Source organism: Odocoileus virginianus, chromosome 2, assembly GCF_023699985.2.
Source record: "Odocoileus virginianus isolate 20LAN1187 ecotype Illinois chromosome 2, Ovbor_1.2, whole genome shotgun sequence".
Taxonomy (NCBI): Eukaryota; Metazoa; Chordata; class Mammalia; order Artiodactyla; family Cervidae; genus Odocoileus; species Odocoileus virginianus.
The window spans coordinates 25,169,558-25,194,719 of NC_069675.1; the positions used below are offsets into that span (position 1 = coordinate 25,169,558).

The 25,162-nt window shown below is 34.4% G+C and overlaps 1 protein-coding gene across 1 annotated transcript in view; it reads right to left on the reverse strand.

The window, feature by feature from the left end:
* LRPPRC (leucine rich pentatricopeptide repeat containing) overlaps positions 1 to 25,162 on the reverse strand; it is a 99,316-nt gene that overhangs the window by 51,331 nt on the left and 22,823 nt on the right. The window contains exons 12-23 of the mRNA XM_020878071.2: positions 21,493 to 21,611; positions 20,001 to 20,094; positions 16,786 to 16,852; positions 9,537 to 9,564; positions 6,984 to 7,041; positions 5,794 to 5,900; positions 5,498 to 5,575; positions 5,124 to 5,168; positions 4,672 to 4,776; positions 3,560 to 3,690; positions 2,768 to 2,853; positions 1,143 to 1,350 (exon numbers count right to left, since the gene is read on the reverse strand). Coding sequence (XP_020733730.1) covers positions 1,143 to 1,350; positions 2,768 to 2,853; positions 3,560 to 3,690; positions 4,672 to 4,776; positions 5,124 to 5,168; positions 5,498 to 5,575; positions 5,794 to 5,900; positions 6,984 to 7,041; positions 9,537 to 9,564; positions 16,786 to 16,852; positions 20,001 to 20,094; positions 21,493 to 21,611 — 1,126 coding nt within the window. The remainder of the gene's footprint in view (positions 1 to 1,142; positions 1,351 to 2,767; positions 2,854 to 3,559; positions 3,691 to 4,671; positions 4,777 to 5,123; positions 5,169 to 5,497; positions 5,576 to 5,793; positions 5,901 to 6,983; positions 7,042 to 9,536; positions 9,565 to 16,785; positions 16,853 to 20,000; positions 20,095 to 21,492; positions 21,612 to 25,162) is intronic.

Here is a 25,162-nt window from a genome sequence, read left to right on the forward strand (position 1 = left end):
AGTAATTGTTTGAATCACTATTCTTTAAAAAGATGTAATGCTGAGATTGTGGAGGTAAAGACTTAGCCAAATCAGCTAAGTTGATAAACTGCTTTTTGATTGGATGTCAAAGAAATTATTTCACAAATCATTTGTGTGTATGAACGTGTGTGCACATATATATAAATATAACATAGATGTTTTTTATTCCACACTTTCAATATTAAATCATTCATTATATTCAATTAATTATGCTCTTAGCAAATAAAGAAAAACTACCAGAAATTTGGAAAGAATATGAGTACACTAAGATTTATCATTTACTTTTCTCCTGGCATTGATACAGCAACATTCAAACTAAATGAGAAAACTTCAATCACAAAATAAGCAGATTAAAAAACTGTGCTAAGTCATGGAAGAAAATGGCAAAGGGGAAAGATCTGAGAAATTTTTAGAAACAGAAAAGAAAAACAATGCTAGAGGAAAAGAAGATAATAAAGGATGCTTTATTATCTTACTAAAATGATTCACTCTGTACAAGAATGTAGGTTGACTTTATGATTTACACTTGAAAAAAATACCTTAAATTGGGTACCAACATGAACATTCCAAATACAGACATTTTCAAACTCAGTAAACCTTACCCTATTAACAAAATTCATCTTCTTACCACAAGACACAGAGACACCTTCTATAATAACTTAGCGAAGCTACAGTAACTCCTGTGTTGGTACACACAATTAAAACACTACACGGAAAAAAGGATCCCTCAAGAGACACTGCCACATCATAACATCAACAACAGTGATGAAGCCTAACCAAAAGCCCCAGAGAATCCTTTCTTATATTTATCAATAATTAACACTTATAAGGCTCAAAACTGGGGAAAACTAGATTTGGTTTCATGTACTATCATCACATGCCCCACCAACCGCCCCCCCACCCCCTCCAAAACCCGCCATAGATCATTCCACTGAAAAGTAATCCATAGGACCAGAGGGTTGTTGGCAATTTTAAAGGTCACCTACACCACAGACATTCTCTTATTCGGTGGCAAATAAGGCTTCTGCAGCATCACAGAGAATTTACAAAATAGAATCCCTGTACGATTAGATTAATTCTTTCAATGCCAACATTCAAAACTGAAAATTCAATTAACTTACTTTTCCAGATACAGAGTGACCAATGGGGAACTTAAGGTGGTAGATGGTTTCGCTAACCCTAAGGTCACGATGGCTTCATGCAACTGTTTTACTGTTTCAGTTTCACCTCGTAAAGCTGCGCCATTTAGGATGTGGAAAAAGGACAAGACTGTTGCATCTTTGATAAGAACATCCTTCTCTTTCATCTCCTTTAGAATGTTAATAGCATCTACAATGAAGCAGCACAAAAGACCCTTAGGTAATTTCATGTAGGGAAAACAAACTGCTATTAAAACAGCATTTCAAGCCCAGCAGGAATGTAAATTCTAGTGTATAATGCCGATTTCAAGTTAATTACTACTTGCATTTCTAAACGAGACTACAATTATAAATCCACAATAGCATGGTTTTATCATTTCCCTGCAACTTTGACTACAAATTATAGATAGGGACTGTGTGCCCACTCTGCACCACATAACCCTGAACGGTCTGCCCTATAGCTGTGAGATCCTCCTAAATGGATGCTTTTATCGTTCAGAGCTAACATCTGCTAAATCACACCATTGTTTCTTCAGCAGATGGCTTGTCAGGAGGCCAGATAATAAAGATGTGTTTACACTGTATATACAGCCAGACTAATGGTCTGATACCGATAGGGCCTGTTTGCTATGTCGATACTAATTAGCCAAGCAGAGCCAATGAAAGCTTTCCAAAAGACTGCATGTTAATACATTAGATTCATTAAGCTTCATTAGGAAGGCAGAAACAAACATTTTAGGATATGGAATAAGTGCATTTTTATAATGTTATTAATTATTGCAGAGACAAAATGTTTTGACCGCTTTATAGAAAGTGATTTTAAAAAGCAGGCTAATCTTCATAAAGGATTGTCTGTGTTAGAAAAATTTCCTAGGGAAAAATTCAACAATCAAGTCAAATACTTTCTCCATGCATTTTTCACTATAATGATTTAAAAACAAAAAATCTTCTCTAGGAATAAAAGGAAGACAGGGAGGTTTTTTTTTAAAGTTTCAAAATAAAGTCTAATGAGAAAGTTAATAAATAATCAAATAGTTAAGAATAAATTATCAGGTATAATTACATTAGGCTTAGCATTATCCCAACTATAAGAAAGTTAGATAGACATCAACTATATAATCAGTTAGGCTCTCTCCAAACTTCTGTGTGAAACCTTATTGAAGTATATATTTTGTTAATGTTATCAGAAGTGAAGACAAAGACGCCTGCAAAATTCGTACTCTTGAATAAAGGTTATATTTACAGGTTTTATGTTCAGCCTTCCAATGTTCTTAAGCAAAAACAAAGCCATTAGTGCAGGCACATAGGCAAATTGTGCCATAAGTCATGATCTTCAAACTCAACCCAAACAGCAATGCTAATAAGAACTAGCTGCAGAAATGCAAAAAGCACTGAGCTGTGCAAATGTAAATGACAAGCTTGCCAATCCATTAAAACTAATGGCCGACACTGTCCATGCAGCTCTGGTTGGATTCACATGCAAATTTGTATGCAAAGTGTTCAAGCACTTTGCAGGATGGACATGATACACCATTAATATCAATTCACATGTTATTCCAGTGGTAAGATACTTGCATCACACATTTCCTTTATGTGCTGATGCTTACCTTGGAGCTTGCCATGTTTTCCCAATACCTTAACGAGTCTTACATACTTGCCGGTGTCAAGGACAGCAGAAGAATCTAAACGGTCACTAAAAATTAAAGCCATATTTATATTATGTTAGAAGTTGTTTAACTGTTAATAGCAGTGTAGTATCTACTTGATCACTTTTCCAAAAATCTCAGAATCTGAATTTTTATTAACACTGGCTTCTACCTTTTAGTTCAGGTTTATTTTTGAGGCCATATACAAATCTACATGCAATTATATTCAAAGAAGTAAAAATGTAATACCACATGTATATTATCTTTCCATCTGCAAACGATACAAATAAGGAATGCTTCTGTTTCATGGCACTTAAGGTGATTCTCACTTTGTTGCAAATACTGAAATACCCCCAAGAGACATTTTTATTTGGTAAATCTATCAGTGGGAAGTCAAGGATACCTGAGAAACGGACAGAATTCTGTTTACATTACAGTACAGGAAGGGGAATATTTAACAAGCCTTATATAATAGTTACAACATCACTGTTGTGATATGCAGTTGTATAATCAAGAGGAAAAAATCTTGGCTTCAAGGAATAGAATGTCTTATCATACTTAAACAAAGACTCCTTGCTGAAAACAAGCCATAATTAATCAAAGAGTATTACAGTATGAAATTTCAAAAAGCACTCACAAAAGAGAATTTTTAAAATTTACATTATATGAGGGTGATATTCACTCTACATGAGCCATCAAGGACTGTATATCAGCATAAATGCTGATGATTTGCTTCAGTGCCAGGGTACTCACAATTCTCGTTTCAGGTTCAATGCATCTTCTGCATTATCATGTCGACAGCACAAATTTATTAAAGCTGCATAGCCACCGACAACCATATCTGATTCATATTTTGCTTTCAATTCAAGAGCTTTTTCCATGTTCTAAAATAAAGGAAGGAAATGAAAAGAAGTAAGAAATTAATATAAAAGTGTAAAATTTCTAGTTTCCATGTTCAGAGTATAAAAAAAAGTTAACACTACTTTTAAAATAAATGAATACACATTATTAACTTCACCTTGCTCCCTGGTATTTTTAATCTACCTTTTAAAAAGCAGGAAAGATATATATGAAGGATTTAAAAGATTTGTTATCTGTGCTGCAAAACTGATCACTATGCCAAATTTGATGTTTTAGGTTTGGGTACTGTATTATGAAAAAAAGACTTCCAGATTAAATATGTACCAAGTGAGTCCAATTTCCACGCACAAAAATATATATCACTGCCAAGTTCCTCACAGTCTGTAATGTGCAGGAAATATTTTAGAATTTAATAGTGCCATATTATAACCTTAAAGTCAGCTGTATTTTTTCCCCCTAGAAAACACAGGCATATGACCAAATGATACTGAACTAGAAACTGAAAGTCTAGTGATATACCCCAATTGCAGACACACACTAAAATGAACACAAAATACAGCTGGACGCCTGCTGAAAAAAGGCAAAAGACCCTTTATCTCAGAAAGAGCTTTTTTCCAGTAGGAAAATGGAATTTCAATCCCTGCATTAACAACCTAGTAATATTTGACTTGCAAATGACTGCTGCATGTATCAGTTGCTTGACAATCTAGACATGAGACCGAGCCATGGCGTGAAAGGACACTTGGCATGTATGATAAACCTATCACGGCTGCTACCATCACTCACTCCGCAGAGTACGTAAACAAACCACGGCAACGAAAACATGCCACTCAAGGTGCGGCTGAAGTTAGTTAACCTCTCATTTAATTGCATTCTTCACAGACATGATGCATAATAATCAACTGTAAAAATAATAAATTTTATATTGGGCTTTGCTTACTTTTATCTGTAAAGAACTTTTTTTTATCTTAATAGCACATTTAAAATATTTAAACAAAAGTTACCTCTTCTGAACATAGCATTAATATGAGCTGCTTTAGGATATCTCCTATAGGTTGATTTTCAGCTTTTAGCTTTTCAAGTTTAGACTCCAAATCAGATGATGAAGGCTGCAAAGTAGAAATGGGAAGAAAAAAGAAGGAAAGAAATTTACTACAAAGAAAACACACCCTTTGTCACTCTTCTCTTTAAACTGCCCTTTCCTAAATGTCATAAATGCTATCAAGGATATTAATGTGGGGATCTGGGATGGACTTGAGGGGTTTATAAAGCTCCTGATATATGCACATTTCTTAGATATAATTTTTCTGAGATGGTAAACGGCTTTTACCAACTTCTTAGAACTATGCTAGAGGCAAGAATGTTAGGAACCACTGGTTTTAAAAGGACATAGTCTAGAACTCTCATTAAATGAGGTTATTACAGCATGTAGAATCTACTCAAAAAACATACTTACTTTTCTAGAGTCTGTCTTCTCTCTTTCAACCAACATATTAACATCCTAAAATCAGGATTTAAATTAGGATTAGAAAACATTGGAAAATATACTAGCAAATGTCAAAAGCAAATTTTGGAAGTCTCATTTCATTTTTCCATTTTCCAAAATTTTCCTGAAATTCTCTTCAGACTTTATAACCACTGTAAAAAACACTTTTAAATACATTCTTCAATATATAAACAGCATTCACCAATAATCAATAAACAGCCTTGTTTTAAAGGCTATCATTTAAATAAACTTTTGGCCAAAAGCAATGTATTTAAATAAAACTTTGACATGCCTCTCTATATAAATTAAGCATTTTAAGAAGTTGATTATTATTTCACACACACCTTAATCAATTCAGGAACATGGTAGCTATCCAGCAGATTACGAATGCCTCTGTAGATATTTTCAGGAATTTTTACATTCTGTGCAAAGGGGAGGGAGGAGGGGAAAAAAAAAAAAACAAGTTTTAGACAACCAAACTGAAATTTGTCTAACAGGAATTATCTCGGACATAATTTAAGTCTCCAACTCGTGTATGTCATTGAGAAGTGGTCTGGTTGTACTTAAAAGCAGCAATTTCAAATCTAATAGATACATGTCAGACAGGACAGGCATTATATAGCAAAAAATGAAATGGTACCATCTCCTTCAGCTGATGGAAGTATTGTCTCAAACGCTCCTCCTTGGCCTGTACCTCTGAGTCACTCATGCTGTCAATCAAGTTATAAAGAAAATAGCCAACAGCTTCTGTGGAAAAAAACAAGAGAAAGCATTCCACTAAAATTACTGAGACTGTCATGTTATCAAGATTAATTTATAAGAAATCATTTTGGTGTGAGATGTCACCCTGATGAGAGGCTCTGAAATGGCAACAATGATCACTGAGGCATAGAGATTATGTGGTTTGGGAGCACATATCTAACTGGTGAGTGAAAGGAATATTAATTATTTTCAGACCGAGTGACAGCTTTTCAGCACTGAATCTTACTTCAATCTATTTTTTTCTACCACTCTGTGACAGAAGTGGTCCTGCCCAAGGCCTTACCCCTCTCCTGTCCAAATCACAAATAGTGAGAATAAATAAATGCCTTGTATATATTTCTATATTAATTTTTGGTGGGCCATATTTAGGGAAACATAAAATTAGAGGATTCGCAAATGTTGAGTATAGAAAGTTAAATAATTTTAATAAGCAGATGTAATATTTTTGTGGAGAGCTGCCTATTAGCCAATGAAAAACCAAGATTAACAAAGATGTTTCGTAACAACAGTAATTTTCCTATGCATCCAAGCATAAAATGTATAGGGCCATGTGTTAATACATAGGATAGAAAAATACGAACTTTCAAGAAAGATACCATATGGTTGTGTGTGTGTGTGTTTAACAGAAAACCACATATGCTAGGCTTTATTACATGAAAACAAAAATCACTAAATGTCAAAATAATGTATTTTGGGTAACAAATAGTGGAAAAATCTACAAGACCTCTTTACTATTTTATATGTTTATACCTGAAAAACATTAAAATCACATAAACACTAAGGATTACTGATTTTTAAGGCTATTTTGATTGATGCTATAAGAAGCATTTCCTCAATATCTGAAAAGAAAAACCTTCCCAACCCTGCCCTTAGAAAAACAATTATGGTAATACCAAACACCTCACAGATCTCAAAATGATGCGGTTATCAACGTAAAGATTTATAAACAAATGTTTTCAAATTTCACTTTCAAAAACAAAATGTTTACTGCTGTAATCCTTCTAGCCCATCATTACACAGAAGAATGGATTTGTGGATAAGTTACAATCATCGAAATTGAAACGCTACCCGTTGGTCCTGGAGGCTCCTGGCAATAACGTCCATCCTTGTACAGCAGTTCTGTTATCTGGTAAGACAGAAAATGCGTGCATTGCAGCAACAGAAGCAAACTAGAACAAACACAATCTGAAATTGAATTCTTGAAATAATAAAGCCTCTCCCCAGTAAGGTATTACTTTATATCACAGTAATTCAACATCACCCCCACTTGCCAAGGAGATTGTTTCGTTTTTAAATAACAGGTTACTTTTTTTAAAAACAACAACAAGAACAAACCCATGTTGAAGGAAAACTGCAGTATTTCATGATACATCACTAAGAAAACCTCTAAACTGTTCTGGTTATATATTGTTTTAAATAAATTGTTACTGTAGAAAACAGCTTATAGGAATTATTAACCAATGTTATTTGTCATTGTATTGTTTTTGGTCTTGCTGAAATTCAACCAGTTTCCTCCTTTTAAATGAAGTTCTACAGCAGTAAGAAAGCAAAATATCCTGAAACACTCAATACATTGTTTAAAAGTTTTTCAACATTTCTCCAATCATTTTAATGGCATTAAAACAAAATGGAGGCTTTCCTGGCAGCTCAGGTGATAAAGAATCCACCTGCTATGCAGGAGACCTGGGTTCGATCCTTGGGTCGGGAAGATTCCCTGGAGCAAAGGGAATGGCAACTCACTCCAGGCTTCTTTCCTAGGGAATTCCATGGACAGATGAGGCTGGCAGGCTGCAGTCCACAGGGTTGCAAAGAGTCGGACAGGACTGAGCAACTAACACTGACTTACTTAAAACAAAAGGAGGTTGAAAGTTGTAATATGTTTGTTCTCATTGATTCTTATCCACTGAATACACAGAAACCAAAAGACTTACTCTTCAACATTAACTCTACTCAAAAAATTTCAATTAAAAAAATCCGAACGTTTGATGATGAAAACGATTACAAAGCCTACGATACTGACATGTAACTTCTGAACACAGTATTCTGACTGTATATCAGCAGGCTGAAGATAGCAAGAAAGGAAGCATAGGTTTCTGAAGTGATATGAGCTTCAGATTCTCAATTACTTCATGTGTATACTATGACTGAATGTATTTGCTCTTTAGATAGTATCTGCTCAGTTGCTAAGTCGTGTCTGACTCTTTGTGACCCCATGGACTGTGGCCACCAAGCTCCTCTGTCCAGGAGATTCTCTAGGTAAGAATACTGGAGTGGGCTGCCATTTCCTTCTTCAAGATAGTGTCTGGCCATTAAGTATTAACAACTCAAACTACACTTACTTCTTTAACTATGTATTTTCTAATATGGAAAATTAGGTAAACCTGATCATATCCCACTTCACTCAACAATGAAAGCATGATGTGGTAATAGCAATCCAAAGGATAGTTGAGATAAAAACTATTAAAAAGCAAAGCAAAACAATCCTATCTACAAATTTTTTTTAACCAACCCAGACATGTAGAAGATAGAGAATAAATTCTACCATAAGCTGTAGCCATATATTAGACAAACAACAGCCACATTAAAACCTAATTTTGAACAAAGACACATTTAGTAAGCCAATGAAAAAGTCTTTATAGCCAAAAAAAAATCTTATAAATATCTTAACCACCTATTATAACTGACTTATATAGTTTGAATGGCAGTTTAAGTAATACTAAAATCAGAACTGAAAGTAAGATTTTAAGAAATATTTAAAATGGGAACTCCCATCAATAACGTGCATTCTGACTGTGTTGTTGTTTATTCCCCAAGTCATGTCCGACTCTTTTGCGACCCCATGGACCTTAGTCCAACCAGAATCATCTGTCCATGGGATTTTCCAGGGAAGAAAACTGGAGTGGGTTGCCATTTCCTTCTCCAGGGGATCTTCCCAACCCAGGGATGGAACTTACACCTCTGGCATCACAGGCGGGTATCTTGTAATTCAACATAAGGATTATTGTACTTCCTGCATAAAAGCAGTCAACTTCTTAAAAAGATAGTTTAAAAATTGATCTGTTTATCATTCATATATAGATATACACATAGATACACTTGACGCTTCCTATGTGGCGCTAGTGGTAAAGAACACACCTGCTAATGTAGGAGAAATAAGAGACATGGGTTTGATTCCTGGGCCAGGAAGATTCCTTGGAAGAGGGCATGGCAACCCATTCCAGTATTCTTGCCTGGAGAATCCCCTGGACAGAGGAGTCTGGCAGGCTACCGTCCATAGGGTCGCAAAGAGTCGGACACGACTGAAGCAACTTAGCACATATAGATACACTTACACAAATATATATAACATATATAACATGCACATATTTTTAAAAATAATTATTAAATACGTATGGTCACTGCCATGTTAACAGTTGCTTTTTGAAAAGCTGAAAACTTAAGAATTTAGGACTAACTCAAGGTCACTTCAACAATAAATTTCCTGATCCAGGAAGGTAGTTGAACTACCAATTCAAGATTCTAAATTCATTAACTTATAGTGATGCATGATAAATGTATGAAGCTATTATAGATGGCTTTTTATCTATCACTCTATGATTTGCAAATATTAGGAATACTTACCTTGCTCCAAAGATTTATATTCATAGACCTGCAGGGGGCAGCAAAGGATTAAAAATAAACCCAGTAGTTTAAATAACATTAAAATGTACTAGCAATCATTACATGCAATACATACAGATCAAAGCCTTAACAAAAAAAAGTTTCCAAAATCAAAGTTAATTTTCAGGACAAGATAATTTAGAAACATTGATTCACTTATTCTGAACCCTCAAAGTAAAGAGTGGTTTGGACACGAATCACTAAGAACCATCTCTAAACCTTAGGTCCCAGTTTGATGGAGCAGGGTATCTGCATGGTCTCAAGGGATCTGCCTGAGACTGCTTATTACTTGTAATGGTAAATACAGTTAACTACACAGTGGAGAAACTGAACCAATATCTTCACTGAGAGGTCAAAATTAACATCACTAATGAGGTGCTGATAGACACATTTTAGATTTAATTTCCTGAGAAAAACAGAACAGCATTCCTGTGGTATTTCAGTCAGAAATATAACATGAAGTTAAACATGAGGATGCATCATGAGGAACATTCTAGAAAATAACTGGCCTATATTCTTCAAATGTATTAATGTCATAAAAGACAAAGGCTGAAGAACTGTTCCAGATGAGAGAAAATTAAAGAGAAGAGATGACTAACATCTATTCCTTGACTGGATTCTGTATAGTGAGTGAAATCACTGTCATATCTGACTCTTTGCAACCCCATGGACTGTAGCTTACCACACTCCTCCGTCCATGGAATTTTCCAGGCAAGAGTACTGGAGTGGGTTGCCATTTCCTCCTCCAGGGAAATCTTCCCAACCCAGGGATCGAACCCAGGTCTCCCGCACTGCAGGCAGATGCTTTACCATCTAAGTCACCAGGGGTTCTATATAGGAGGGAGGAAAATATGGGCCCCTCCAAAAAAAGAGTGAAAATACTTGACAGAACTGGTATATGAGCTATATTAGATAAAAATACTCCATCAACATTAAATATCCTGAGTTTGTCAACTGTGACGTGGCTGAATTAGGGAAAATCCTTGTTCTGTGGAACTGTGTGTATGTGTATGTGCTTATATACGTGTCCAACTCTTTGTGACCCCATAAACTGTAGCCTGCCATGCTCCTCTGTCCATGGGATTCTCCAGGCAGGAATACTGGAGTGGGCTGCCATTGCCTTCTCCAGGGGAGCTTCCCGACCCAGAGATTGAACTCACATCTCTTCCATCTCCTGCACTATAGTAGGTGGATTCTTTACCACTGAACTACCTGGTTATGTACAGGAATATCCTTGTTCTGTGGAATTATATACTGACATATTTAAAGGTAAGGCATCATGACATGTGCAACCTAAGCCCAAATAGCTCCAAAAAATTAAAATTTATATGTGTGTGTGTGTGTGTAAATAAACGGAAAGTATAATGATAACTTCACAAAATGCTAAAAGTTAATAAAGGGGGTATATAAGAGGTCTCTGTACTACTCTTCTAATTTCTATAAATCTGCAATTATTTCAGGAAAGCAAAAAGAATAACTCACTCAAATTGTGACTGTTTAAAGGAAAAACTATTTACAAAACTGGGTAACCAATGAACACTAGGTCTTAGGCTATTTATAAGCTTTGTAAATTTAACGTCTATAAGCTTTGTATATTTGTATATTTAATTCAAATATGGAATCTACTTTCAGAAGATTAGTTATGTGTTTTAATGATAATATTACAATGCAAATATAATGTATATTATTATAATTATGTATATTATACTTACATTGTGAAAATAACCCACAAAACTTACAGACCTCTTAAAATCTGCACCCACAAAAATTCATAGGCCTCTTTAAACTTGAGATTGAGCAGTTTAGAGTGAACTGTTTTGGTATAGTGAGTTAATAACACACTTGTTTACTTTAAAAACATTCAAAATGAACTACTGACACACACGACAACTAAGATGGATTTGGGGGCATTATGCTGAGTGGAAAAAAGTCAATCTCAATAATATATGATATACTCTATAAGTCCATTTATGTAACTTTTGCAAACTAAAATTATAAAAACTGAGAACAAATCCGTGGTTGTCACAGATTAAGGATGGTGAATGGAAGCTAAAGAGGTAGTGGCAGGAAGGTGGGGAATTTGTAGCGATGGTACAGTTCTGTATCTTCACTGCAGTAATGGTTACTCAAGTCTATGTATGTGATAAACTGTCAGAACTACCCACATACATTGTATGAATGTAAAATTCCCAGCTTTGGTAATGCACTGTAGTTATATAATATGCAACCACTGGGGGAAAATGTGTAGAGTGTATATAGGCCCTTTGTGTCTTATCCTTGCAACTTTCTGTGACTCTAAAATTATTTCAAAACAAAAAAATAAAACATGTTCCATGCCTTGATAGAATCCTCTGCCCTATGATAACATCATTCCTCCTAGTAAAACACATTGAGAAAAATTTTTTAAAAAACAAAACTATATTTATAAGTGGAGAAAAATGTTTACAAAGCCCTGCATTGTACACATATTCTTTTTCATTATAGTTTATCACAAGATACGGAATACAGTTCCCTGTGCTATATAGTAGGACCTTACGTTTATATCTAGTAGTTACAATCTGCTACTCCCAAACTCCTAATTTATTCCTCCCCTCCTTTTCCCCTTTGGTAAATCATAAATCACCCTTATGGTAGAAAGCGAAGAACTAAAGAGCTTCTTTAGTGAAAGAGAAAGTGAAAGAGAAGAGTGAAAAAGCTGGCTTAAAGTTCAACATTCAGAAAACTAAGATCATGGCATCTGGTCCCATCACTTCATGGCAAAATAGATGGGGAAACAGTAGAAACAGTGGCTGACTTTATTTTTGGGGGCTCCAAAATCACTGCAGATGGTGACTCCAGCCATGAAATTAAAAGACATTTGCTCCTTGGGAGAAAAGTTGTGACCAACCTAGACGGCATATTAAAAAGCAGAGACAATACTTTGCAACAAAGGTCCATCTAGTCAAGGCTGTGATTTTTCCAGTAGTCATATACGGATGTGAGAGTTGGACTATAAAGAAAGCTGAGCCGCAAAGAACTGATGCTTTTGAATTGTGCCATTGGAGAAGACTCTTGAGGGTCCACTGGACTGCAAGGAGATCCAACCAGTCCATCCTAAAGGAGATCAGTCCTGGATATTCATTGGAAGGCCTGATGCTGAAGCTGAAAATACTTTGGCCACTTGAGGCAAAGAACTGACTCATTGGAAAAGACCCTGATGCTGGAAAAGATAGAAGGTGGGAGAAGGGGACGACAGAGGATGAGATGGTTGGATGGCATCACCAACTCAATGGACATGAGTTTGAGTAAACTCCAAGAGTTGGTGATGGACAAGGAGGCCTGGTGTGCTGCAGTCCGTGGGGTCACAAAGAGTCGGACATGACTGAGTGACTGAACTGAACTGAATCATAAATTCTGTTTTCTATGTCTTTAAGTCTGTTTCTGTTTTGTAAATAAGTTCAACTGTAACATATTTTGGATTTCACATATAAGTAATATTGCCTTTCTAACTTACTTCAGGTAGCATGATAATCTCTAGGTCTATCCATGTTGCTGCAAATGACACAGTTTCATTCTTTTTTATGGCTGAGCAGTATTCATGTGTGTGTGTATGTGTGTGTACATACTACATCTTCCTTATCCATTCAGAGATTGCATCTTCTCCTCTACACATTCATAATTATCAAGACTAGTTTGCAGTTGCTTTCTTAATTTCTGGTCTATAATGAATTAACAAGTTGAAGGCAAGAAGATTCCTGTTCATCCTTGAATTACCTGTTATCTTGCAGTCTAGGCCTAAGCGCACACTAAAAAGTTATATTTCCTGAGTACTCACAAACTGTAGTTCATGAAGTATTTTCCTTCTCCTTGTAAAAACACCATGAGGGGAAGTATCACTGGCTGACTGAAAAGAGGAACTTAACATCTGGCACTTAACTTGGTTGATTTCAACAGGGCTAGTGTCAGACTTGATTTTTTTCAACATGTGAAGGCTGCACCGTTCAGTGGTGCAAATTCCCACTTCTCAAGCTCAAACTGTTGCCACTGGGTCAGAAAAATCTCTCCTTATATCACAGAACTCTTTATCTACAGACTACAAAGCCTTAAATGCCTCCAAGGCAATTCTTTTTTTAAAAAATTAATTTATTTTAATTGGAGGATAATTATAATAATCTGGTGGTTTTTGCCATACATCAACATGAATCACCCATGGGTGCACATGTGTCCCCCCCATCCTGAACCCCCCCACTCTCCTTCCTCCCCACCCCATCCCTCTGGGTTGTCCCAGAGCACTAGCTTTGAATGCCCAACTTCATGCATTGAACTTGCACTGGTCATCTATTTTACATATGGTAACATACACGTTTCAATGCTCTGAAACATTTATTTTCGGTATGTTGCATCGTCAACCAAAGTTTGAACTATCTTCAATGACATTTTGTCTCTCAGAAGTAACTCAATATTTTTAGTGGTAGAGTTTTCAGTAATATATAAAATGTACACGGCCTTGTTTCTCATTTGAACTTTGTTCAGTTAGGGGTACTGTTAAGAGGAAAGAAAGTCTTATAGTAAACATCCTCTTCCCTTGGATTTGACAGAATTCACTAACTTTATCAGTCAGAAGTAAATACCCTTTAAAATACTTTAAAAATAGTTAAAAAGAAAACAACTTAATAGTAAAAATTCCCTAATAACCTTGAATAATCCCTAACTAATAAGCAGTACTGAATTTTAAACATTTTTATATAGGTGACTTCACCTTCACAAGTTAACAGACAATTTAGTTTACATATTGGGAAACCTTGGGAATGCGTTACACTTGACTGGTATTCAATGACCATCTCCTGAGCTTATCAACTTACAGAAATACTAGCTTGCCACTTAAACACCACTCTAAGAACATATGTAGAAAAGTGTTGGTCTTCCCAAAATACTGTGGGATGGCATCAAAAAATCAGTCTGCACCCAAACAAGTTACGGCACACATGGAAGGAACTACTGCCTCTTGGACCATGGGATTTACCACTATTAGGGCAGGTAATATTAAAGGTAGATAACTGTTTAAAAAACTGCATTCCAATATGGAAATGCACATCCAAGTTTCCCTTAGGACTAGCTAAAATGACTAGGACGCCTCACTTAATGTTCTGTAAGGCACTACATTTCTGTTAAATATGAATAATTATTTCCAGTAAAGAGTAACTCTTAAGTAACTTTAAGTGAATCTCTTAACATGCTTATCCTTATAGGAGCTGCAGGGCTCTACTGCGATATCCATCAGTTCTCTTTTCAGAACAGCTTTCAGTTACTTAGTCAATTCTAAAGTTGCTAGATTCTTAGAACTCACCCAGGGACTGGAATAGTTCACATTTCCAATAATCTCAAAATACATGGGCTAGCAGATAAAGTATCAGGATCAGGGAGGGAGATATTACCCTAAGAGCAGGGCTCAACTAATCTAGTGGGAGTAATCCTAGACTAAAAGCTGCTCAAGTCCTACCTACGAAGCATGGAATGCAAGAGACGTGGGTTGGATCCCTGGGTTAGAAGATCCTCAGGAGGAAGAAACATCAACCCACTCCAGTATTTTTGCCTGGAAAATGCCATGAACAGAGCAGCCTAACAGGCTACAATCCGTGAGGCTGAGAAGAGTGTGACATGACTGAGCACACACACACAAAGCACAGAAGCATGCAGTGAGAAAACTGTTCCCAGTAACTTAATTCAAGATGGTCTTAGAACAAAGCTCAAAAATATTTAGAGGAATTAAAAACAAAAAAAATCCACATTCCCCAGCATAAAATTCACAACTGGCATCCAGTCAGAAATTGCAAACAAGCACAAATGTATGATGCATAGTAAGAAAAAAAAATTATTTAACAAAATCAGTAGGCAAGGACATCAGAACATCTGTCATTAATATCTCCATACTGAGAAGAAGGAAGAAAGAAGCATGAACATGTTAAGGAGACAAGGCATATATTAAAAAAATAAAAAACCCAAAATGAAAAATACAATGTCTGAGATTCAGATACATTCTAGATGTACCTCTGCCTCAGCCAAACCTCTGCACAGTACAAGTTAGTCTACTTTCTTCAGAATAAAAGACAAGTTCCTTCTTGTTTTCTAAAATATTTTACAATCTGATCCTAATCAATGTCTCTAATCTCAACAATAAATACTTGTTGAATAAAAGGGAATGCTCAAAAAGAGGCAGAAACACAGAATAAATAAGGCCTCAGTAATTAATTCAACAGTGTTGATTATGTGCCAGGTATTAATATCTATGTGCTGAACATAGGGCAATAAACCAAACATGGAGCTTATGTTCTAATAATCAAAACAACTATCACAAAATCTTTGTCAGAAAATAAGAGCAAAAAAAAATTTAAAAGATATGGCATGCCCTTATTTAGAGGCTTTCATTTTTCCAAACTACAATGACTTTGATTATCTAACTTCCCAGCCCACTAAACCAGAAGCAACCTACATGTCCATCAACAAATGAACGAATAAAGATGTGGTATGTGTCTATACACACATACACACAAAATATTACTTAGCCACTAAACAGAATGAAACATTGCCATTTGTGGCAACATGGATGGACCTGGAGATTATCATACTAAGTGAAGTAAGTCAGAGAGAAAAATAAGTGTCATATGATCTTGCCTATATGTGAAATGTAAAAAAAAAAAAAAAGATACAAATGAACTTCTTTACAAAACAGAAACAGACTCACAGACTTAGAGAATGAATTTATGGTTGGTTACCAGCAGGGGAGAGGGGAGAGAGAGATAGATTGGGAGTTTGAGAATGATATGTACAAAGCGCTATATTTAAAATAGATAACCAACAAAGACCTATAGATTAAAAGAAAAAAAAAAGTCATCCTGTATTTAAATGCTCAAAGCATAAATCAAATATACATGCAAATCTGTCGATAGTTTCTACTCATCATTTTCAGAATGCTTTCTTTTTTGAAACTAGACCTTTACCAAATCAATATGCATTTCTTGGAAATGTCTGATATAAAAGGCAGCCTAAACTCAATTCAACTACTTAGTAAGAATAAAACAGATACAAACAAACAAAAAACAGATAAGGTTATTTCAGGTAACTAATGTATTGCAAGATAAGAGTATCTGCTTCTTTCCTCTAATAGTAGGTCAAAAAGACAGAAGAAATCAGTCCATATTTAGACAAAGATCATATAAGGTAATCATCTTACCTCCTAAAGCCTAGAATGAGGCTGCCTCTCAATGAAGCAAATGAGAAAGGCAATGTATTTGATTCCACTGCAAAAGAAAATTATCATCATAAAATTCCAGACCAAAACCAAAACTTGCATAACAATGTATTTGGAAACACACTTATACCAATATCCTTCAGTTTTCATTTGGGAAGTATTATTTTAAAAATGGAAAAATTCTGATACAAAGTTAATTAGAAATTGCAGTAATACATATTGGCAATATAAACTATCCTTTTAAAATATTTTACTTCATTTACATAAATCTATACAACTAATGAATTTATAAATATTCTTCTGTATAAATACATTAACTAATCTAAGAGCATACTCAAAGTCAGCCTGGTACATATACCAAGGCTGTATGTTACTGGACAACATGGCACTACGAAGGGAGAGAATGAAACTACTTTTAAAAACAGAAGATGTGGGGTGGAGGTAACCTCTTTCCTGAGAGTTGTGTCGGATTATGTTGAACCATTCACACCTCCTCATTCTACTTTTCACTATGATCTATAATCTGCTTTCATGCAAGAGTGACAACCTAAAGTCATAATAACCTCGACCTCTGTTAAATAACTGATTTATATTGATCTTTCACTTTTCTGATGATTTTATTTCCTCTACTATTCATTTTGGCATTTAACAGTCATGTTTCAATGAAACCTTGCATGTTTCAATGCTGACAGTCTAAGCCTGATTTGCCTTAGTGTAACAATCAGGCTTTAATGCATAAGACCTGATGCCCCACATAACCCGTCATAACAAGCATGGGACAGAATCATGGTGAGCATCTCTTGAATTTATTTTATATAAAATAAATATATAAAATGGTGCCATGTTTTAAGTAACTGTTTTCATCTTTTCAGTACATATGTAGTGGCTACTAAAAGATTCAAGAGGGACTGAATTATAATAGGTAGGAACCCACTGTGGAGGCAAATTCTGAAGACAGAATTAATAAATACAGTTTCGATACCTGGTTAAGTTTTTTTAAAAATTCATGGGAAAAGTCACCATAAGTTTGAATATAATCATCTCCCTAAATATGAAAAAAAATTTAACCTACAAACATAAGGAGAATTACTTGAGACCAACTGTCAGATCCCTTGAACAGGAAGCCTAAGTTTCTCAGTGGTTTCATGTGACATTAACTCTAAAAACTGTCTCTGAAATGACCTGAATTTAGTTGCTGTAGGAATTTTAAAGTGGACGCACCACATGCTTTTTGGTAACCTTGAATTTTGCTTGATCACATTAATTATCAAATGAAGAGATGGTTCTTATTATTCCACAAACTTGATCAAGATTAGCTATTTCATAAGTCAGGGGGTTGGAATATACAGCACAGTGACTAAAGGTGGTAATACTATATTTCATATGTGAAAGTTGCTAAGAGTAGATCTTAAGTCCTCATCACAAGAAAAAAGAAAATTTGTAACCATGTATGGGGATGGATGTTAACTAGACTCACTTTGGTGATCCCTTTCCAATACATACAAATATTGAATTACTATATTATATACCTGAAACTAATATTTTATGTCAATTACACCTCAATTTAAAAAAAAAAGAAATCCATTGACTTTTCACTACTACTTGCCATTTCCTGTAGTAACCAAACGTGCCTCTCTATAAGCAGCCTACAGCGAATACCAGCAATTACAGAACTAACTGCTCTTCAAAGACTTGGAATTCAAGGGAAAGGGAGGGCACTGATGGGGGTGAGCTGAAATCTTCTGTAGTCTTTAAGTTCATGGCATTTTTCTTTTTCACATTTAATAAACAACTTCTTGGAAACTTATTTCTAAACTATTCAAATTAGTATTTTACAGAATATTATCAAGCTTTTATTCATTAAAAAGGTCACCAGAAACATTGCAGCCAGCTGGAAGGCTGCTGACAGAAAGCATCTAGTTTCCGTAGCAACAAACAAGTCTGAAAAAAAATCAAGAGGTTGACAATGAAGTGGAATGGATGGTATGATAAAGGGAAAGGCATCTCTCTTGTATTCACCTTATGTGCCCAGATTCCTGTTAATGCTTCTCTGTTTTCAACTTGTCAGTATGAAAAATCTATATATTATACAGAGTGGAAGGCAAAATCAATACACTCAGATAGCAGCCTGCATTAATACCCAACCTTACACTCAAGTAACTACCCCTCTAACAATCACCATTTTTCCTACTGACATTTCGCCATTCCCTTTACCATAATACAATAAAATAAACCCAATTAGTGCATATTTTGAATTAAAGGCTCTCTTTTAAATAACGTAGACAGAGGTAATATGTACCAACAATCTGGTTTTTACAAAGCTTCCATTTAAACAATTTGAATACATGTTAATCAAAGCTTAGCTTTTAACATTTTAGTGGGCTAGCTATTGATGTTTGTATGTTTGTTTTTAAATGGTGTCTTTTTCACAAGACCTGAAACACTGTCAAGTTAATGCCATAGATGATGTTAAAAATTTTTAATTAAAAAATGTCTAATTTATTAAAATTAAAATGTCTGATAGAAAAAAAAATAAAATAAGGTTAAAGTTAGGTGATCTTGGTCTGACTCAGTCACCAACTTTGGCCAAATCATTTAACCTCTCTAAGCCTCTCTTCATCTACCAGTGGATGAATTTTTATTAATATGTGATGAACATTGTAAAGCATCCTATCATTTATAAGTGTTTAGTAAATATCTGCTATGTTTCATTAATGAGAACTGGGAGCTGGCTTCACGTAACTTAGGGCCATAATAGGCATTACTTTAGAAAACACTTTCAGAAACCACATCTCATAGGATTTTCACAACTCCCACAAGGTAGAGAGAGAGGCAATACAATCCCATTTCATGAAATTGAAACAAAAGAATGGTAGACAGATTTGTTTCTGATCCCATAATCAGCAGTTTATCATAAATAAGGTTCAAGCCTTCCAGGTCCCCATTCCAACCTAAATACCATGTTACTTCCGAGGTTCTTTAAATTTTAAAACTACTTCCAAATTATTTATAAATTTCAATTCATAAACTGTCTTATCAGGATAATTTTTTTAAAAACTTATAAAAACTTCCTCCCTTTCACGGAAATTACTCTGAACTACCTGAGGCAGGGAGTGAGGGCGTGGAATACCCTGTATATTCTCAAAAGTCACAGAAATTAACACCAGCCCAGTTTACTACTTATGTTGCATACTTACAAAATGATAAAATATAATCCAAGTTTCCATTTACTGCTTCACTTCTCAATTCAGCTTGAGAAAATACATTATCATCATGTGGACATTCATTTTCCTAGGGATAAAGCATATTTCAATGATAATATACCTCAGCTAAAAATATTCAAATTTCCTGTTTTCCCATTTCCTTATATCAGAAACTCTAATCATCTTTCATTTTAAAAGATCATTTTCTAAAATACAAATAAACTGAATAACAAACTTTAGCAAAAGCTATGAGATGGAGTTTCAACATCCTAAATTAAATGTTTATCTTCAAATTCATATAATCTATTACTATTAATGCCTTCCTTCTAGGGAGAGTTTACTACTAAAGACATTAGAACTACTCTCTCATTTACAACAATGTACTGATCCAAAATGAAGAATGTATTGATCCAAAATGATATTTTAAGGCATACAATGAGGTACAGGTCAAATTTATTTTTATTTAACTCCAAATGGGTAATTACTTGTCTCAACATCATATCTAATAATTTAAGTAAGTGAGCTGAAATTCAGCTGAATATATTTACTGAACCACTTTATAATAACAGCACAATATTAAAAATAAACTAATCAATAATAAATAAATAAAAATAAATTATGGTACATCTATACAATAAGATATTCAATCATAAAAAATAATTTGTGGAATTACATACTATAATGCAAAGGTGCCAAGTGAGAAGAGTAGGTTTTGGGGAAATAAGAATATGTAGGGAAATTACTTTTTTAAATGCATTTTTTAACAGTTAAATATGGATAGCATAGTCTCAAAATACACTGTTAAGGACTCAGGGAAGAAAAGTAAAGACACTCAAGACATAAACTGTATCTTTAAGAGGAATGTAATTATGAAATTATTTAAAGAAAAGACCCTCTAACAATATAGAAAAATAAAGGCATTATGTGAATAACCACCTAAGAAACAGGTCTTCTGAGCAAAATATTTCTTTGTATGTGGTACTCTACAGAGTTGTTCCTAACTGCCTAGTACTTTATTCTGAAAATCAAAGTGCAACCATTTGCTGAGCCAGTGCACTATCCAAGTCAATTTTTCACAGCTCCCTTTACAACTGTCTTGCTTATTCTGGTGGGGACAGGAAGTATCTGGTAGGAAAATAAAGCTTTGGGGTCAAAAAAAACTTATTAAAAAAAAAACAGAATAGTAAATTTATTAAGAGTTTATTCTGAAAATTCAAAGAGATGAAATTGTTTCATTTAAATTTTGTGATATTGGCATGTTCTCAACACAAGACAAATGTTACTTTACCTTTTAAAGTTTTTCTAAAGTTTAACAACTTTACAGGTGTTACACTCACCAGTATTTTTACAAAGCTTTAGAAAGTTATACACCAACATAACCATTTTAGTCCTCAGCTCAGTGGCTTTTTTCCTTGGTCACCACAAAACACTAGGGAGGGAAGATGCTCTCTCCTCAATTATGAAATTAAAGCCATACTGTGCTCACCTGCAAAATAGCACGAACTGACTTTATACTATCAAAGCACGGAAACACGTAATTAACATATGTCTCCTGATCAGGAGTTACTCCTATTTCATGCATTCCTTTGAGGACTTCCACTATACCTGTAAGATCAAATTCAAGAGCACAGAGATGAAGAACTTAGAATATATTAACAAAAGATCAAAAGTTCATTTATTTGAATTGTAATGTAGGAAAAGTACTCGGCATTTTGTTTGTCTGAAAGAGAAAGAACAAAACTGGGTGTTAAGATGCTAAATGAAAAAAACTAAACTACTCCTCTTCCTTCATCTCTCCCTATTAACTCAGGAGTAAATAGTAAGGAAATACTCCAGAATTTATAAGAAAAATGAAAACAATTAAGCCAGATGCTTAATAATTTCCAGTACCCCAACTGAACAGAGATCATAAAGCATCATTGCTATCACACAGCACTGATGGATCTACAAAATAAAACTTGACATGAATAAATATCACGGAGACAAGGGATTAGAGTGGGGTGAGAGGAGATCTGTTCAAGACAAAAGTTTTTAAGTTAATCACTTATGTAAAGAATTCCCTTACTGTATTAACAACTACCTTGTGAATTCTTATTTAATAACACAAGAAAGAATAATTGATTCAAATCAGCTAGTCTCACTGTTATTTTACACTGTAAAAGTCTAGTAAATTGTTCATTCTTTCATTTCCCCCATTCATAAAAACATCTTTTATTAACTTCTCAACAAGGACAGTTCATGTTTTCCAAAGCTATGGTTAGCTTCAAATAGTACAAACTAATTTCTTTAAATTAGACCAATTAATTCTAGAATATTGTCAAACTACTCAGGTACTACCTACTTTGACAGAAGCCAAAAGTTTAAGAAAGACCTCATTTGTTTTTCCCTTTAGAACTTACTTCTTTAGCTTCATTACTTTCACATTATTAAAACGTCCCCTAAAAAAAAATCCCTGTTTTTGATCTATGGTATTATCTACATAAAAACTGTATTTCTTTCAGTTTCTTATGTAATACATTCTAGTACAAAAACTTGACTATAAATTCTCACTGAATACAGAATTTCATATACAGACAAGTGTGACTACATTATGAATATTGCACATTTTTTAGATAAAATTCAGATTATGAATCAAAACCTTAAAAGGTTTTGTTTTTTTGTTTCAAGTTAAAATTTAAATTTAAAAATTTAAACAGTTCATTATATTTAAAATTACCCAATATTTTCAAAACCTTAGTTAATGAGATGTATTTTTTAAGATGTAAAAACACAGGGAAAACACCCCAAAAGACAAAGCATGTGCTTACATACAGATTATGTTGAGTCGGTCCATACAGCACACACAAGCCTAAACAATAATTGCAAGAAAAATCTGAAGCTATTCCTCCAACAAACCTGAAAATTAGTACTAATAACCTTTATATCTACCATAAAAATGGCAAGTCACGCTGGGCTCTTCTTCATATGCAAAAATTACTAAGCACTTAGCACAGTACATAGCCGCTTTTCAATCACAAGTAATAGATCTGTACTAACCTAATGTCCTCAATGTATCTTCTGGCCAGTAATGACTACTTTCATGACCACGGTTTAAAGTAAATTTCTAAATTTCAGGTAAAACATTAAAGTGAAGTAACAAAACAAAAGCAAGGTTTGCAGGTTAAAGAGACTTCGCTTGCAACTCTGGTTCTGGCACTTAGTGGCAGAGTAACTGTGAGTAACTCCACTTTACTAGCAGGGCCATTAATTTTCTTAGCTTACACACTAGAGATGGCAATATGCCCAAACTGTGCCTTCTGGACATTTTAACACATAACAATTTAACACGCAACATTTGACTTGATCCCTCTACCCACCATCCATGTAATAAGAAAGGCAATACATCAAGGCATTCAATAAACCGAACAATTTTCTGAGCTATAAGAGTTCATGCCTATTAAATGGATGGAAGCAAAGTATCAAAACTGCAAATATTACCCACAGGTATGGAAGAAATTCTTGTGGTCTAGGCCTACAGGAAGATGGAAGACAACTGAAAAAACAACATACTGAACAGAAAGAATCCCAGTATTGCAACTCAGTTTAAATTGATCAGTATATAAAGCTATATATTAAGAAGGCTTTCACCTCAGCCTACTGGGGGGAAGAGTATGTATTTCTCCACTTAAGTAAAGTTGGAAATGCCTCCAGAAGTCCAATAATCTTTATTTTAACAAAAGTGTTAAAGCAAGCATTTCTTCAAGGTCAAAGACATGTCCTAAAATAGAAACACTGTTTCCTAACTGCAGGCAGGTGCTTGTAACACTACAAAAAAGGAAAAACCTACACTTTTCCCTCCAATCAGAAGAACCTAGGATCAAGTCCTTTTGGATTCAGGAATGATAATAAAGCTCCGTATTTACTTCTCAGGGTGGTCACTAAAACTAAAACCTGTGTGAAACTCTAAAAATACTAAATAAACATTAATAGTAACAACTGATATTTTCTTAGCTGTCTTAAAATACTCTAAGAGCATAAAGTAACTATTTTGTTTTCTTGCAAACAGGCCAACAAACTGACTACAGACAGAAGATTCCTATACAAACACTTATCATCAGTGCCTCAAATACCTTTTAACCTCTTAATTCTTCAATCTTTTAATAAGGCTTTTCAGGTCAGGAAGAGTGCATTCTGCCTGATTAGATGACCTGCACTGGTAGCATTTTTAATGTATGTATGTTTCCAACTGAAACTAAAGCAGTGTTATGAAAACCTGGATTTCCATCATTGCTCAGATGAGTTCAGTCAAGGATGTTCACTTCAGCAACTATAGTCAGACAGGAAGATGCAAACACTTCTCACTAAGAAGAAAGAAAGGTGACTGATCTGACATACCTACATATATGTTCCTCAAAAATACAATCCACACTTTTAAAAAATATTCATGTATTAACTTAGATAAACAAGGATCTCAAACCTTTGTGAACTTAGAAAATCTAAACGATCTAGTAAAAAACATTTAAAATGTAAGCACAATAAAGTTTATGAATCGAAGGGAAAGTCTCCATTCAAAAAGTTTTAAAGGAATTAAAGTACTTCAAACTACTGGGAAAGATACATGGGTTTTCGAACAAATTCCACCAACTAGGGCTGTTTATGCCACATGATTTTAGACTCTACCCAGAAAGCTCACTTTACAAGGAGGGAATTTCTTATTTTTTAAAAAGTACCTCCTAAAATAAGGATTCTTTTTTATTCTACTTGTTTGATTTAGTATAAACAGAATGCTAGATTTCTAATTTATATTCACTCAAAACTGTGATATAGTTCCATGTATTTTGGCATCAAGTATTACTCCTAAAAGTCTAGAAAATTTATTACCTTAGTGATCTTTAAAAACAAAAAAACTGAATGAGGCTTGAAACTTCTAATCCAACTCTGAGAATATAAAGGAAATACTATGTTTTAAAAAAAAAGAAAAAAGTAAACTGCTTCCAATGAAACCAGACATAGATGTATTTCCATTTGTTTGTTTAGATTTTCAATAAAAAGCATTTTACTAAGAAAAATAAAAAGTACCTCCTACTCAACCATTTTACTCAACTGGTATTTAGGCTCTCATACCAGCCTTACCATTCATATTTTACCTCTTTTATAGTCTTATTTTCAGGTTTCTA